Source organism: Setaria viridis, chromosome 9, assembly GCF_005286985.2.
Source record: "Setaria viridis chromosome 9, Setaria_viridis_v4.0, whole genome shotgun sequence".
NCBI classification, from domain to species: Eukaryota; Viridiplantae; Streptophyta; class Magnoliopsida; order Poales; family Poaceae; genus Setaria; species Setaria viridis.
This window is the reverse complement of record NC_048271.2, coordinates 11,460,508-11,475,183: the sequence shown is the minus strand read 5'-3', so window position 1 is coordinate 11,475,183 and position 14,676 is coordinate 11,460,508. Positions and strand designations below refer to the sequence as shown.

At 44.2% G+C, this 14,676-nt stretch overlaps 2 protein-coding genes across 3 annotated transcripts; both read right to left on the bottom strand.

Moving 5' to 3' along the window:
• Positions 1 to 997: 997 nt before the first annotated feature.
• Positions 998 to 2,552, bottom strand: LOC117836945 (peamaclein). The gene has a single exon (XM_034716475.2). The coding sequence runs from the start codon at positions 1,696 to 1,698 to the stop codon at positions 1,393 to 1,395; it is 306 nt and encodes a 101-aa protein (XP_034572366.1). The 5' UTR covers positions 1,699 to 2,552; the 3' UTR covers positions 998 to 1,392.
• Positions 2,553 to 2,704: 152 nt separating this feature from the next.
• Positions 2,705 to 13,752, bottom strand: LOC117837056 (uncharacterized). 2 transcript variants are annotated; one of them, XM_034716618.2, is made up of 24 exons: positions 13,371 to 13,752; positions 12,450 to 12,559; positions 11,948 to 12,113; positions 11,729 to 11,823; positions 11,548 to 11,620; positions 11,322 to 11,463; positions 10,662 to 10,822; positions 10,383 to 10,507; positions 10,198 to 10,297; positions 9,858 to 9,954; positions 9,657 to 9,708; positions 9,187 to 9,288; positions 8,959 to 9,105; positions 8,711 to 8,882; positions 8,379 to 8,618; positions 8,059 to 8,213; positions 7,242 to 7,370; positions 6,978 to 7,095; positions 6,612 to 6,807; positions 6,296 to 6,407; positions 6,067 to 6,221; positions 3,762 to 5,190; positions 3,494 to 3,688; positions 2,705 to 3,387 (listed from the first exon to the last, which is right to left on the bottom strand). In XM_034716618.2, the coding sequence occupies exons 1-24, from the start codon at positions 13,543 to 13,545 to the stop codon at positions 2,905 to 2,907; spliced, it is 4,929 nt and encodes a 1,642-aa protein (XP_034572509.1). In that variant the 5' UTR covers positions 13,546 to 13,752; the 3' UTR covers positions 2,705 to 2,904. The 2 variants fall into 2 exon arrangements, with proteins under 2 accessions (XP_034572509.1, XP_034572508.1); XM_034716617.2 differs by having other exon boundaries at positions 11,729 to 11,829; positions 13,371 to 13,751.
• Between the last annotated feature and the right edge of the window lie 924 nt (positions 13,753 to 14,676).

The following is a 14,676-nucleotide window of genomic DNA, read 5'->3' as shown; positions in this document are numbered from 1 at the left end:
GAAAACTCAGTTTTACGAGTTTTTCGTAACTTTCTGAGCTCAGAAAGCTAAACACATCTTCTAAAAATTAGAGCTCAGAAAGCTAAACACATCTTCTAAAAATTATGGTTGGCTTTTCAAAAAAAAAATAGCCACAGCTTTTTTAGAAAAGCTCAAAAGATGCAGCTCAAACAAATATACCCTAAATCCTAATAGGATACAAACATGCCCTAAATCCTAATAGCCTGTGTGATCCATTAATGCTATTTCTTCATTTTATCTATATAGAGTATAAATGTTGCCATACATCTTTCATTTGTCCCTGTAGTTCCTCCAGTAATGGAGGTACAAATCTTGCTTATTTCTTGACACGCGGCGTCCGGCGTGCTTCTCCGCTTCGTTCGGTCGCGCCACCGCGGGAGAAGCGGGAATAAACGGGCACATAGTTGAATTTCTTGGATCGTGGATGCAGAGATAACATCAACGAGTTGAATTCAGCAGGCTTTTTCTTTTAAAATTGTTCTCTGTATACTAATGGAATTGGCATACACGGATGTAAAATTGTTCCAATTAATACATTTTACGGCAATGAAGTAGATACTGCATGCATGTGTATAATTAAAAAAACAAATAGCTTTCCCTTGATTCTGACGCATTTTGCAATCGGAAAACCGAATAAAAAGTGTATATGATTGTGTGTAAATAAAGGACATTAGTGTTTTCCTTGCCCGAAGGAGATGTTAAGGCCGGGAGAAGGGGACGGGGAGGTCACACTCACACACACATGCACGGTCAGTCTGCTGCCTGCTGGAGTGCTGTTCTCCTCCCTGGGATTCGGCCAGTTCTTGCCCGGGCAAGCAGATCTAGCGCACTTCGAGGGGGGATGCAAGCAAGAGGCGCGCGTGATAACTCGACGACAAGCTCACGGGCAGAAGTCGGTGTCACGGGCGCGTGGCACGTAACAACACTGCTTGCCTGCTGCTACTGTACGTGTCATCGATCAGTCTGTCGAGAGTCATTAGTAGTACAAGTAGCACATTACACGATTAATTCCTTCGATCATGCACACTAGGTACAACGCTAGCTACGAGTGCAGGCACGCACGAGAGCTAATATCATCACACGGCTGGTGGATCCAGATGACACTTGTGCACGCACATGCATGGTCCTATTTTCATTATGCCAACTGCTACTGATGACGATTCAGAACCTTAGGTTCAGCTTGCCACTACTACTGGTAGATTTCAACATACACGACTAGCAGATTACATATCACGCGGACGATATACATAAACACGTACGTACTACATACATACGTAGCAGGGATGGCAGGTCCGTCCGTCTCGTCGCCATCTTTCATGGCTGGCTGGCGGATTGCAGCTAGCAGCTTGCGTCCCGGTGCGGTCGCTCGCTTCAGGGGCACTTGGGCCTCTTCCTGGGCCCGGCGGTGAGCATGTTGCGGTAGCAGGGGCACTCGTTGACGCCGCCGCGCGCCCCCGTGGGCACGCAGTTGCACTCCTCGCAGCAGAGGCCGCAGGTCCTCATGCACGCGCCCCGCGCGCGCGCGCTCGCGCGGCCGCACCGCACGCCGCACTTGCTCGAGCAGAACCCCGAGGCGGCGCCGGCGGTCTGGAGCCACGGCGCGGCCGCCACGAGCACCAGCAGCAGCAGGAGGAGGAGGGCCGCGGCGGCCTGCTGGAGCGGGGGCTTCTTGGCCATCTATCGCGCTAGCTGCTGGCCTGGCCGACACCTGACGGAGCGGTGTTCTTGCGGTTGCGGCTGCGATGTGAGCTTCGGGTGAGTGAGTGAGAGAGGGGCAGAGGGCCGAGCATGCTTGCTTGGCTCGGTCGGGTTCGGGCTCCTTTGTACTGGCAGTGGGAGGCACCGGCCGAGAAGCCTCTGGAGAGCGGGCGACGTGTCGCGCGATCACGCCCCTGCACCGTACCCGATTGTCCCTGTACTATACAGGCCAGGACGACATCGCTGCAAATATTAATGCCCGCCGAGAAAGGACACGGCCGGCGTGGGCCGGGGCGCCGGGGAATGCAGCAGCAGCGAGCGGTGTTCGGTGCTAGGGGATGCGGGATGCCACTGCGCCCGCACGTTACCCGGGGGCCCTCCCGGGCGTGCTCATCCGCGGACCCGTGAACGTGATGCCTCCGGCCGCGGGCGCGCCCTCCGTCCCCGGTCCCCGCGCACCACGGCCGGGATTGGTGCGCGTGGGCGGTCACGCCTGCCCCCCGCGGCGCACGGCGCGTGTCCAACGGGCCATGCCCATGCCCATGCCGATGCAGATATGCCGGCGGCCAGGGCACCGTACCGGGCTCCCCCGTGAACTTCATGATAGACTTTACAGAGGTTGCCACTGTGCCGCCGGCGGTGCAGGGAGTGGGACTTGGGAACGTAGTAGGGTCCGGTTGCGACATGAGTGCTATACTGCACTCTACAACATGCCCGCCTCGTACATCGTACCATACCAATCCCTGCGCCCGCCCCCCACCACCCCGCGCTGTCTGTGGGCGGCAGCGACAATAGACACAAGCACCGGGCAAGTGAAAATTGACCGGGTTCTCTCATTTTACTTGCAAATCCATTCGTATGCTAGCACCTGCAAACAAGTGGATTGCATCGAGTTTTGAAGTGCATATGACACAACGTTCCTCGATTCGTGTCCTTGGATGTGTAAGTGTGTAACCAAGAGCCGACTAGATTTCTCTCACATTGCTACCTCGCCAAGACCGTGTGTATAATCACATCCAAATCAAAGTAAGCGTACATGGAAGTCTCTCAACTCTTTACACCAACGTGCTGCACGTCAAAAAAAAAGGCTACATACAAGCTACAACAATCGAGCAGAAGGAATGCAAACTGCACACTGTAGATACAAGATAAAAAACAATGAGGGTGGAAGGAAGCGTCCGCAGCTTAGCCGAAGGGCGAGGGCACAGCAGGTCCCGGCCCACCGGCGAGGGCGTCGGATCTCTTGATGCTCCCCATGCCACAGATGACACACCCCGGCGCCGAGAGCGCCGAGAACTTGGCGCCGCAGAGGTCGCACACGTCGTGCCCGATGGTCGAGAGCCGGCTGAGGGTCACGGAGCAGAACTGCGAGGGGTCCTCGAACGGGTCGATGGACTTGTTCGTCAGCCCTCTCTGGACGCACATGTCGATCAGGCTCTTGAGCTCGTCCTGCTTCGTGGGGGGCGCCTTGGAGTAGAGGAGGTCCAGCATCTGCTTGGCGTAGGCGTAGTTCTGGACCTCCATGTTCCGCTTGATGGCGGTCCTGATGCAGTTGATCCGGTGCTTGGCTTGGATGGGTAGGGAAGCGAGGTGCCGAGATAGCCTGGCCATTTCCTCCTTAGCACTGAGAGTACCAGCGCCTTGAACCCTTTGCAGGCGAGCAATTTCCTGCATTGAAATCAAAACTGAGCTAGGGCAACTGCAATCTTATACTGAGCATAACTTAGGAGGCACATCCTATTATGTCTTCATGCCATCTCAGAAATTAAATTACCTGTAGCAGAGCAACTGCAATCTTATACTGAGCACAAATGGTGGCCTGCGCTTTGATATCAGCTTCACGTGACTGGTCCTTTGCGAGGGCCAAGAATGCTTCATCCAAACAAGATAGTGCATCGGTAAGCTGATTCTGCTCAAGGTGAGCAAGAGCCATCTTGTAGCATTCTGCTGCAGGAGCACCACGCGGTACCTGTAACCATGGATGAGGGTGTCAAGGAAATGATCCCGATCCATCAGATTTGTTTTCAGGAAAAACATAGTACCTGGCCAGGGCGCACGGCAGTAGGTGCTGGCGGACGAGCAGCTTGCTTTGCCGCTCCAGGACCCTCCACCAGAGTGCTGAGATCAATTGGCTGTGATGGAGTGGGAATGCCAGGTTGAAAGCCCTGTGGCTGTGAAGGAAGTGTCTGGGGTTGTGAAGGAAGTGGTTGGCTCTGTGGAGGAACACCACCGTCGGGCAGGCCAATGTTGTCCATAGGAATGCCTGGTTGCTGAGGAAACTGGGACTGCTGCGGTGGTGCTTGTGGCGGCACCCCACCATCTGGAAGGCCAACGTTAGCCATCATGTTTTGATTAGGTACTGGTGGGCCTTGATACATTCCAGGAGCAGGTTGAGCCATTCGAGACAGGACTATTCCAGGAGGGGGTAGTCGAGCCGCAAGTTGATGCGATGGAATAGTGTTCTGGAAGAAGTCCTCAGGGATAGGTCCAGCTGTCACTCCCATGCCTGCAATAACAGGACCTGTGGCACCAGAGGGTGCTTGTGGTTGAACTAAAGTATTTGTTCCAAACAAATCAATTGCAGTATTTGGCATTGCTGGAGAAACAGCAGCTGCTGGACCTCCTGGCTGCGTAGGAGCCTGATTGAATTCTTGTGGTGTCCCTGATAATGATCTTGTCCTACTCAGTGGAGGACCCAAGCCTAGCTGTTTGGTTGCTTCTTTCAATTTGTTAACATCAACAGCAGATGCAGCCGGTTTATCACGTATCCTTATATGTATCTTTTTAGTCTTCGAGGTAGACTCATCTTCATCACTACTCGCACCATCAACAACACCATACAAAGTCTTCTTAAACTCCTCAGCAGCTTTTGCCTGTTCATCAGAAGATGCAATTTGGACACCCAGCTGCCTGGCCAGAGTATCACCAACCGAATCACCACCAGCAATTGCCTTATTTTTCTCAGCTGATTCGGAAGACACTGGCTGTGCATTCTCACTACTAGCTGCTGCTATAGCTTTAACCAAACTCTTTTCACTTACTTCCACTACATTGCCCCGGCCCTTCATCACACCCAAGTACACACCAATATGATCTGCAACAACGGATGGGATACCTGCATCAGTTGTCTTCATGTAGGGCATGACTTCTCCTGCAAGCTCCCACTGAGGTATAGTCTTGATGTTAGTAGGTGTTTTGATCTCCCAGTTTCCACCGGCCCATTCAGGACCTTTAGGAACCATACTTTCAGCGGCAAAATTGGCAAATACGCCCTGCGTCCATCCAGTTGAACGAACTCTTAATATTCTCTCAAGGTATCGCCTCAACTCAGAATCTGTAGCAGATTCCTCTAACTTCTGCGCAAGGCGCCGCAATGCACTGGGGTTCAGATGACATATAAATAGATCCAGCATGCTCTCATGATCTGCAATAACTTCAAACGTTTCTTTTGCACTGTCGAACTGACCATACCTGAAAATATGTATTGAATGTTACACTATAATTCTTATCAGAGCCTATCTCTTTTCAGGATCAACATAGAAGAAAAATTCAAAGCAACAAAAACAAGACAGGCAACTTGTACCAAGCAATAAAGAGTCGGATGATATCAAAGAAAAAAAAAGGAAATCATTTAGTCATGGTCCACAAAGTAACAACAAAGCCTTTTAGGTCCAAACAAGTTCGTCTAGGCTAGAGGTGAAACCCAACAAGAGCCAACAAAGAGGAAAACATTATATAGAAAATGTAAAAAAGGCATTAATGTAACACCCTAGTCCCAAATATGGCTCAGTCCTAATGCATTTGGCACTTGGGTTTATATGTTGGTGATCTCACTTTCAACTAGCAAGGTGGGACTATTCTTCCACATATGCTATGGCCCTCACATGGGCCACTTGTGGGCTCAAATTCATCCTTGGACCGGGATGTCACAATTAATAATAGCAAAAAATATTATATTGAATAAACATAAAATACAGAAAAGATTGCTTTGGTAAAAAAATTCTATAGGATTTTGCTAATTCTTCTGACAACCAGATAATTTGCTAGATGAGCATCTAGCCCATCACAGAACATTTTACAAAATCAACTAGCATGGATTATGGATTCAGTCTGGTGCAGGGCAACATGGGAATATCATAAAATACATTTAGGAAAGGTTCTGAAAGTTTGATGTGCATCTTTAGTACCTCTAATCCACTTTGATAAGATTAACTACCTTTAAAATGCTTCATATTTGGTTGATTAAGAAAATGGTATAATGGACAATAGTTGTGAATATTTACAGTTTAGCCATACAATTGGAGACTATCCTAATTAAGATCAGGTAGAGATGCCAGCAGAACATACTTTATACATGCGTATCCCAACTCTCGGAAGCGCTGGAACAGATGGGAAGTGGGAGGGCATTGAGGATAATCTCTGGAACGCAAGAACTCATCTTTCAAAATTGACAGAGCAGTAGAGAACCGAAGAGCTTTAATTGCATAATTGCAGCGCATAATCTAAAACGGTGAGGGAAGAAATGTTAGCACAAGTGAAAGAAAATGCTGACAATATGAGCACAGATTAAGCTCACTTGGGTAAACTGAGGTCCTGCTTGAGATAATGATACAGCAAGGTCTCCACAAACAGGAGGTCCTTTAGCTAGTATGTCCAATGACCTTGCAGTAATGCGTAAACTATCGAACCTGCAAGAATTTAACCCAACAAATACAATGTAATCAGAACATGGTGATCCAACCAACAAAATCTATGAGAAAGATTACGCTAACTAGAACAGCAACATATATCAATAACAAACACATAGCACTACCTCTGTGCTAAAATTAAATAAGAAGAGTAATTAACAAGCATACTAAAAAGTGGACAATGGAATCCAGAAAAAAAAATACCTTGAGGTTATTTGGTACAGCACTTCTGAAAGATCAAGTTTTTGCTCAAAATGTTGCTGCATGGTAGCAAATCCAATGAGAAGAGGTTCAAGAAGCCCAACTAAACAGCTCCTTATTTCCACTCCCTTTTTCTGTCTTGGATTTATATCTGTTGGATTTACAAGCAGCAGCCGGTCGTTCAATGCACCAATTAATACTGCAAATATAAAGGGCATATGGTTTAGTTCAGCTTCAGCACAAACTGAGGAAGAAGAAAAAAGCAACATATCGGTAGCATGCTAACAGAACTGGAAGCATCACAAAAGAATCTAGATTGATCACATTTTTAAAAAAAATAACTGTAATACTGTATGCTATGGATCTTACCTGAACGAGGAAAGCTAGTGGAGAGGATTGATCGGACTTTGTTGTCCCACCCAAGCATACTTATAGCAGTTGCACTTGAGAAGATAAGTGCTGGTCCAACCCACAACATTGATCGATAGTACAAAGTGGTTAAGTGCTCAACAAAGTAAAGTGGCAATTTACAACGGATAATAAATAGGCTAGGTTGCTAGCAGAGTTTTGTATAACAAGATAAGAAGGAAGAGTAGGGGGAGGTAGATGCAAGACTCAGATAAAAAAGGATATTGATGGGAGACCCCGATCAAATTTTGTTGAGCTGCTTGATAGTATGTCAAGATCTGCAGAAGCAATTAGTACCCTCTGAGTTGTCAATATTCCTACTACAGGACCTCTAAGAGTTGTTTGCCAATGGACCTGCATAGTGGACAAAATTGGTTACAGTCAATTGTAGATAAGTAACTAGTTGTACATACGGTGTTGGTGGTGGAACTAGATTTGTGGTTACTCCTTGTACATGAATTTTAAAAGCCCGAATACTTTCTACATCATTTTAAAAAAAACTCAAATACCAGCGCTGTTTAAATTTCAAATCTTTCATTCATGAAAATAGTGCATACCATGTGCATCTAATTCAATGACAACTGCCTGCATGCAGTAAGGTTTAATGTAGTATCTACAGCCCATGGCTGGACTTTGTAAATGAATGGTTCAGTGCATGCGTCATGCAGCGGCTGGACTTAAGAAATTACTTCATCTAAAAAACTGTAGTGTCTCATGCTAAAAGCACAGTTCTAAGTGTAAGAATGTGTCCTTTTTTTTGTGTATACTTAGTTATTTGCAACTCAACCGAAACTCCCAAAGAAAGCATCAACAGCACACAAATGCAAGTGTGAACTAAAATACAAATTTAACATCTGAAACATTAAGAAATTGGCTGCATCATAAAATCTAGTTAGTTCCTATCTGCATAATAGCAATCAAACTAAACTCTAAGGACTAAACACCTTAAAAATATTTTTTGGGAAAGTGGATACAAAATTTTTGAACCTGATCAAGCATATCATCAACAACTTAATATTCAAAGCTAGCAAGGATAAAACACCTGAAGAACAGTCTCATTTGGTTTCAACTTGATAAACTTCTTCCCATCAGTTTTTGTTGTGATGGATAGCCCATTGTCTGTAGACAGCCTGTATCCCTGTAGGAGCTTTGCGAGTCCGATATGCTTTCCCGAAATCACATACAACAATGTTGATTCTACAGGACAAAACAATGCGTTGGGTCACCTACTCGCCAGAGTTCCATTCAGATAAAATTTTCAAACAAGGAAACCCTAGCATCCTTTATTTTTGTTCTTTGATGAAAAATGAGGGAATCAGGAATTGGAAGAAGGATGAGAGGAAAGCAATCCACTCAACTTACCTAGAGGAGAAGAAAATATGCGATCAACCTCTGATTCAAAAGTAAAATGCAGAGGACCTTGGCGTTCCGTTGAGTTAGCAGCATTATCAGCAAAAGTGTTTTCTTCAAGCACAGCAGCATTATTTTCAAGAGCTTCCTTTGTGGCTACTGCCTTGAGACTAAAGAGATTCAGGCTAGTTTTATCTTCCTCCAGAATAGCATATTGATTATCATCTGGGCCCAAAAAGGCAGCATCACGACCTAATAACGAGCCAAATGATGCAGCTGTCAGCAAGCCAGGTAGAAATTACTAAAACATAGGTAAGTAAAATACATGTGAGGAAGAGAGATACCTTTTATCGAACTTCCTTTGCTGTTTACTGTCTGTAGATCAGTCTGCTCCCAGTAAAGAACAACTTCATGCGCCACTCCACTTGGACCACTTAATTCAAACACAACAAGAAAAAGATGCTGCTTCGGACTGTAAGATATATTCTTGGGATGGCATTCCATATTTGAGGGAATCTGAGAATGGATTACATTAGAGAACAAATAAAAGGAAAACAAGCAAGAAAATATTGGTCTAATAGACGGTACATACCGTTGAGTAAAGCTTCTTATAGAGATTGTCGGTCCCAGATGATAGGTTATGGGCCATCAAGTTAAATCCATCCAAATAGAAAGCCCTAACTGGATATTGAACAACACGGTTTTCCTTATTGAAGAAATTCAGCTCCAGATGATATGGCTGGACTTGCAAAAATAATGAACTGTTTAGAGAGTGAAAGGGAGCATATAAGTGAAAAGATAAAATTACTGTGACAATTACCTGACAAACAGGAACATCTCGCAAAAGGTTGCTAGAATCTGAAATTGTAACGAGAGGTAGGCGAGAGATTGGACCACTTTTAGCATGCCCTTCCATGAAATGCTGCACAAATCATGTAGAAGAAATTAGAAATGGTCTACAAACACAATTATTGACTGAGCTGGTAGAATCAACCAATGGATAAGGACTCAACATGTAGGAAAATGGAAGGCTGAAATGGAACAAAGATGCTCAAAGCCTGAGTTAAAATGTGGGAACACTGCATATGGCAAAGATTCTTTGGGAGGCCTCATTGCCAAACACTCCTAATTCATTTGTTTTCTATACAGAAAAAGAATGTCTTACATCATATTCTGTAACCTAGATGGGTTCAATAAATGTTGTAACAGTTCAGGTTGAGCCACTATATAAAAGAAAAGTGTAAAAAATTACTTTTCTAGCACTGCTAACAGAAGAGAAATGTCACATACACTGTGAAGGAATGCCTTTCTTGCAACATCTGAAATGGTTAGCTGGCTCTGGCTGACAATAAGAAAACAAGTGAAATCAAGCCAGCGATCAATATGACATGAAATCAATAAAGAATATATTTACATAGTGAAACACCATAAAAATCAAATTCATACAAATGGAAAGTTTCTATGATTTATGTAGGAAATACTTAATTTTACCCCTTCAAATGCTGCTCTTGCAGCTGTGCCTGAAGTTGATGCTCTGCTAATATTCCTGATGATCCCAATGCTAAAAGTTTCTCCTTCAAAACAGCAGCTGTAGCACCAGAGAAAATCATAATGTACTTAGGGCATGTATGAACTGCTCAATATATCTAATTATTACAAACATAAAACCATTATGCAGCAGCAAGTCAGCCAAGGAATAAAATAAAATCAGATTAGTGTGCATAAGCAGCCTGATATTTTGCCGTATTTTGTCCTGTATCAACCAAGGTTCCCATTTCCACAAGCCTCATTAAAATAAACATGAGAATAACTACAGGAAAAAGAAGGTTACCAGTTGATCCCCTAGCTCCCTGAAGAAGAGCAAAAAGTTGTCTCCTCCCTTCCCTTGTGTATGCAGCCTTGTTCTTTGCAGCTTCTGTCCCGGACATATCCTGCAAATCAAAGATGTCAAGTGTCCCTGAAACTCTCAGCATTAAGTGCCAGAATTATATGGATTCATAGTTGGTGTGGCCTAACCGCAAAAATTACAGCAGCCAAATTGAACTTGGGATGTACTGCCAAATTTTTTATTCGGGGTAGTGGGTACACTGCTTCTCCTCCTTGAAGAGTTAGTATCTTTGTGATATCCATTGTTTCAATAGCTGCACCATTAACAAAAAAAATGGTTGTGGAAAATTATTCTCAAGCAAAATACATAAGAAACAAACCATGTAAATGTAAAGAATGAAAGGCAGCTTGAGAGGAAAAGAAAGGATTTCTCAATTTTCTCAAAAGATGAGAAGAACAAAAACTAACCTGCACGCTCGAAGAAATGAGTTTCCATAGGTTGTCTGTTAGGGTTTATTATAACTCGTGTCTTCCATACTTGAAGTGATCCATCCTTTGCAATAGTAACAAGCAACCGCAGAGTAGGAAGCCAGGATACAGATGTGATGGGCTGGGAACCAGCCTGTGTACTAAGTAAAAGTGAAAAGTAAAAAATCAGTTAAAAAATAGACAGAAAGGTGGCTATGACAGAACAAAGAGGAATCATAGGATTTGAAATCATCAAAAATAGAGAAACCAACAACAAAAAGGTGCATGCAGATGATTGACCGGGACAAAAATGCATCATTAAAATTTTTCCATATCCATTTGATGCCAAGGAACTGCAAGCATTATATCAGAACTTTTAAATCATAATTCATGTCTGAAGATGCATTAAATCAGATGTGGATGCAAGTTTTATCCTTATAGGGGCAAGTGATCTCAGATAAGTTTAAACAAGTCCTAGTGTGTGCTCTAAGGAATTGTAGGAAAAATTTTCTAGTTTCACTTGTGCTTTCAGCAACTCAATGTCTGACTTCACAAATAATGAAAATTCCCTTAGCACTGAGATCAAAGTAGCAACGTGTATTGGAAAGGGGAGGAACAATGGGCAAATACAACTCTGTTTTTCCACTCTCAATTACTTACATGCCAATCATACTTGGCCTCTCAGTTGATACATCCCATGCCAGGAGAGTACCACCTCTATCACCAACAAATATCCACTCCAGGGTCGGATGAAACCCGAACGCACCAGCTCCCATTAGCTTAATTGTACTGTCAACAGCAACTGAAAAATTGTGCAAATTAAGAAGCTGGTACATGGATAATTGTATTAAAATGCATTAATATATAGTACAACAACCCATCTTACGTTGTAAGGTGTAGTGTACAGCATATGTCTGGATGTTGTAGGCACGTATCAAGCCTTCAGCATAAGCTACATACTAAAATTGTAAGCTTGTATGTCAGATATGGGAAAAGGCAATGCACAACAATATAGAATATTGCTGTGTAATTAAGAACAAGAAGCAAACAAAGATATGGTTGCCTACCAATACAGGGAGGCGGGGATGGCAAGCCAGGTTAACAATAGGTTTTTTAAGATCAGTCTTTATTTTGGTTGGCGGTCTCCCTCCTTCAACAGTCCCTACAACTAGAAGAAACCAAAAGGTTAAAACATGGAGGTGAAACGTTTAAAAACAAAACCAAATGGAGGGCCATTATAAGCCTCCTAAGCAAACAAAAAAGACCTGCAAAGCTAAGAGAATAACCTGTTACACTCATTCTTTTGTGAAAACCGAAGAAGACAATAGGCTCAAGGGGAGTCAATGCAAGATGAACTTCCGTATCTATTGAGACATGATCTGATTTTTTCTCAGGCGAGTGCAGCACAAGTGTCTGCTCCGTGGCAAAATCACAGGATCTGATTGTAGCATCCTGCAGAGCAAGAGATATAGGAGAGGGTCAATGGTTGCACAAGTTATTAATTAAAAAAATACAAAACTCACAACCAATAGACCACGTTAAAGCATGCTAAAGAGTTATTTATTCACTGCATGGCAGATGACTAGATAAAAAGGGCTCAAGAATATGCCTATAGCCTACTAACAACAATGAAGGAACATCACTTTTCTGACTTTCTGTGCGCAGTATCATAAGCGTTTGCCTTATTTTGGAGTTAGTGACAAAAAGGTGATTCACAGTTGTACCAATAAATTAAATTACTTTTTCAGGAAAAAAGAAGAAGAAAGAAAGTGAAGTATTGAGGCAGACCTCAAGAATAGCAATAACAACATGACTAGTGGTAGGGCTATATGCCATACGAACAACACGGGTGCCAAGGTCAATTGAAGCTATCTTGCTTCCCGTCAGAGCATCAAATTCTGCAAGCAAATAGGAAAATTAAGACAACTCAGAAGATCTGTGTGCAGCAACTAAAGCACTCTATTGAGTTCCTCAACAAACTTCAGCAGTAATTATGCATTAACAGTACTTAGCACAGCACTCTTTGATAAGAATAACCGGTCTGGTTATCACAAAGCAACAACCACATGATTTCCCCAACAAAAGAGTAAAAAGATGAAATGAACCAACACACTAACGGTTGTAGCACCCAAATTTTCATGGTTGTCAAGACCAACTTGTTCTGATGATACCATGTTTTTGAGCATCCTAAGCAAAGAATTTGCCAGTTATTCACATATAAGCGTCATGGCTACATGGTACAGCAACTGAATTATAAAACCTAGTGAAATGTGAGTCTAAACAGCATGCTGTTAAATGGTACTTCATACCAACCCCCAGGTGTTTTAACTGCCAAAATCATCACTTAAGCACATATCAAGCTATGAAACTGACCTATAAACTAATCAAACTGTTACTGCAGGTTCATGGTACTCCTTTTGACAGGGGAACATTACTCAGAGCAACGCAGTAGTCTTAAAATGGGATCCAACGGAGTTGATCATAAGCTCCCTCCAATTCTATAGTTGAGTCGCTAGAGATCCGAGTCCCTTATACCAACTCCCCCTATTTCCACCAGCCGAGCGAACCCGATTGCAGACTTGCAGTGTACACCCACCTCAGATCAGAATCGGAAACTGCGGCACGCGCATCCATTGGAGCTCCACCCAAGCACCTAAGACGAGGCTACAGCGGCCGAGGGTGGTTAAAGCGGCGCAATAGAGGACTTACCAACTACGTGGGTGCCGATGGCGACGGCGACGATGGCCTGGGAGGCGCGGAAGGCGGCGGCGTGCGGCTGCATCGGGCGGGCCGAGGCGCCGCGGCGTCCGCCGGAGTGGCGCAGGTCCAGGTGCTGCACCGTTGTCCACTCCATCGGAGCGCCGGATCTGGTCTGCTCCGGCATCAGGGGCTTGTGTGGCTGCCACCCTGAGCCGAATTTGCCTGGCCGGGGTCCTCCTCCCTGCCCCCCACCCCTGAGTCTGACCGCCCGCCGCCTTGCTGCCGGCCTTCAGCAGCTCGATCCTGCTGCGGAGCAAGCTGCTCCGCTAGCGATCTGTGTTTTGGAGGAGCACAAGGATTTGGGGGGTCGATGGGATCTGGGTGTGGAAGAAAGACTGCACCGACTGGAAAATGGTCTGGAAACATACAAAGTTCTATTTGAGCCGTCGGATCTGGTTCCAGTGGCTTGGATCATGTCCTATCAGCACGTTTCGCAAAAGCGCCTTGCAGTCAGATATCAAGCTGGAAACATTTCTATCCTTCTCAAAGACAAAGGCCATTTCTATCGTGTCAAAAAAAAAATTGCATGGGGCAGGTCACCATTGTATAGATGCGGGATTCAAGTTTCCACGAATTTTAAATTTTCACATATTTTCTAACTGAATGACAAGCCTTCAACTATCCAGCATATGGTATGGTAAAAATAACACGAGGTACAATGGATATAATCATCTATCATCCTATCACCCTTGAATTGGACGAGTCGGGTCACCCTCTATGGATGCCTTACATCTTCCCTTTTGATGCAAATCAAGGGTTCAAAAGTCAATCACTCTTTTTTTTTACTATGATGCCATCAAAATATGTCGTTAATTTTTAGTTCCTCACTTTTGAAGAAGTTAAGCAAGCTCATATGAAAGGCCCCGTATCCACTATGCCTTCTTTTCGAATAATGTAAATTAGTTTCCTCTTACTAAAGAACTATGAAGACCTTCTACAGAATTCTCACTAAGAGACAATGACAAACAAATTGACATGCATAATCTCAACCATAACTATATCGGAGTATTAGAAGTTAGGGGATATTTGGTTTGAGAAATTTGGTTGTCCATGTTCTCACTCATTTTTTTTATAGAAATGGAATGGATTGATCATCACCATATCATTCCTTAGAGGCTAACAATTAGTATAAACATAACAATGGAATCGCCTCACCGAAATTTATGGAATAGACTCGTGATGGACCACCTTCATCTATGATGAGGTGATTCCTCAAACCAAACATCCTATTAGTCTTTTTATTGACAAATGATTA

Bases quoted from the DNA above. Each gene is read 5' to 3' on its own strand.
- LOC117836945 (XM_034716475.2), bottom strand. From the start codon at position 1,698: ATGGCCAAGAAGCCCCCGCTCCAGCAGGCCGCCGCGGCCCTCCTCCTC.
- LOC117837056 (XM_034716617.2), bottom strand. From the start codon at position 13,545: ATGCCGGAGCAGACCAGATCCGGCGCTCCGATGGAGTGGACAACGGTG. The intron at 11,464-11,547 runs GTAAGATGGGTT...ACAATTTTTCAG, and splicing joins TGTACACTACACCTTACAAC to TTGCTGTTGACAGTACAATT. The intron at 10,508-10,661 runs GTTAGTTTTTGT...TTAATGGTGCAG, and splicing joins TCATTTCTTCGAGCGTGCAG to CTATTGAAACAATGGATATC.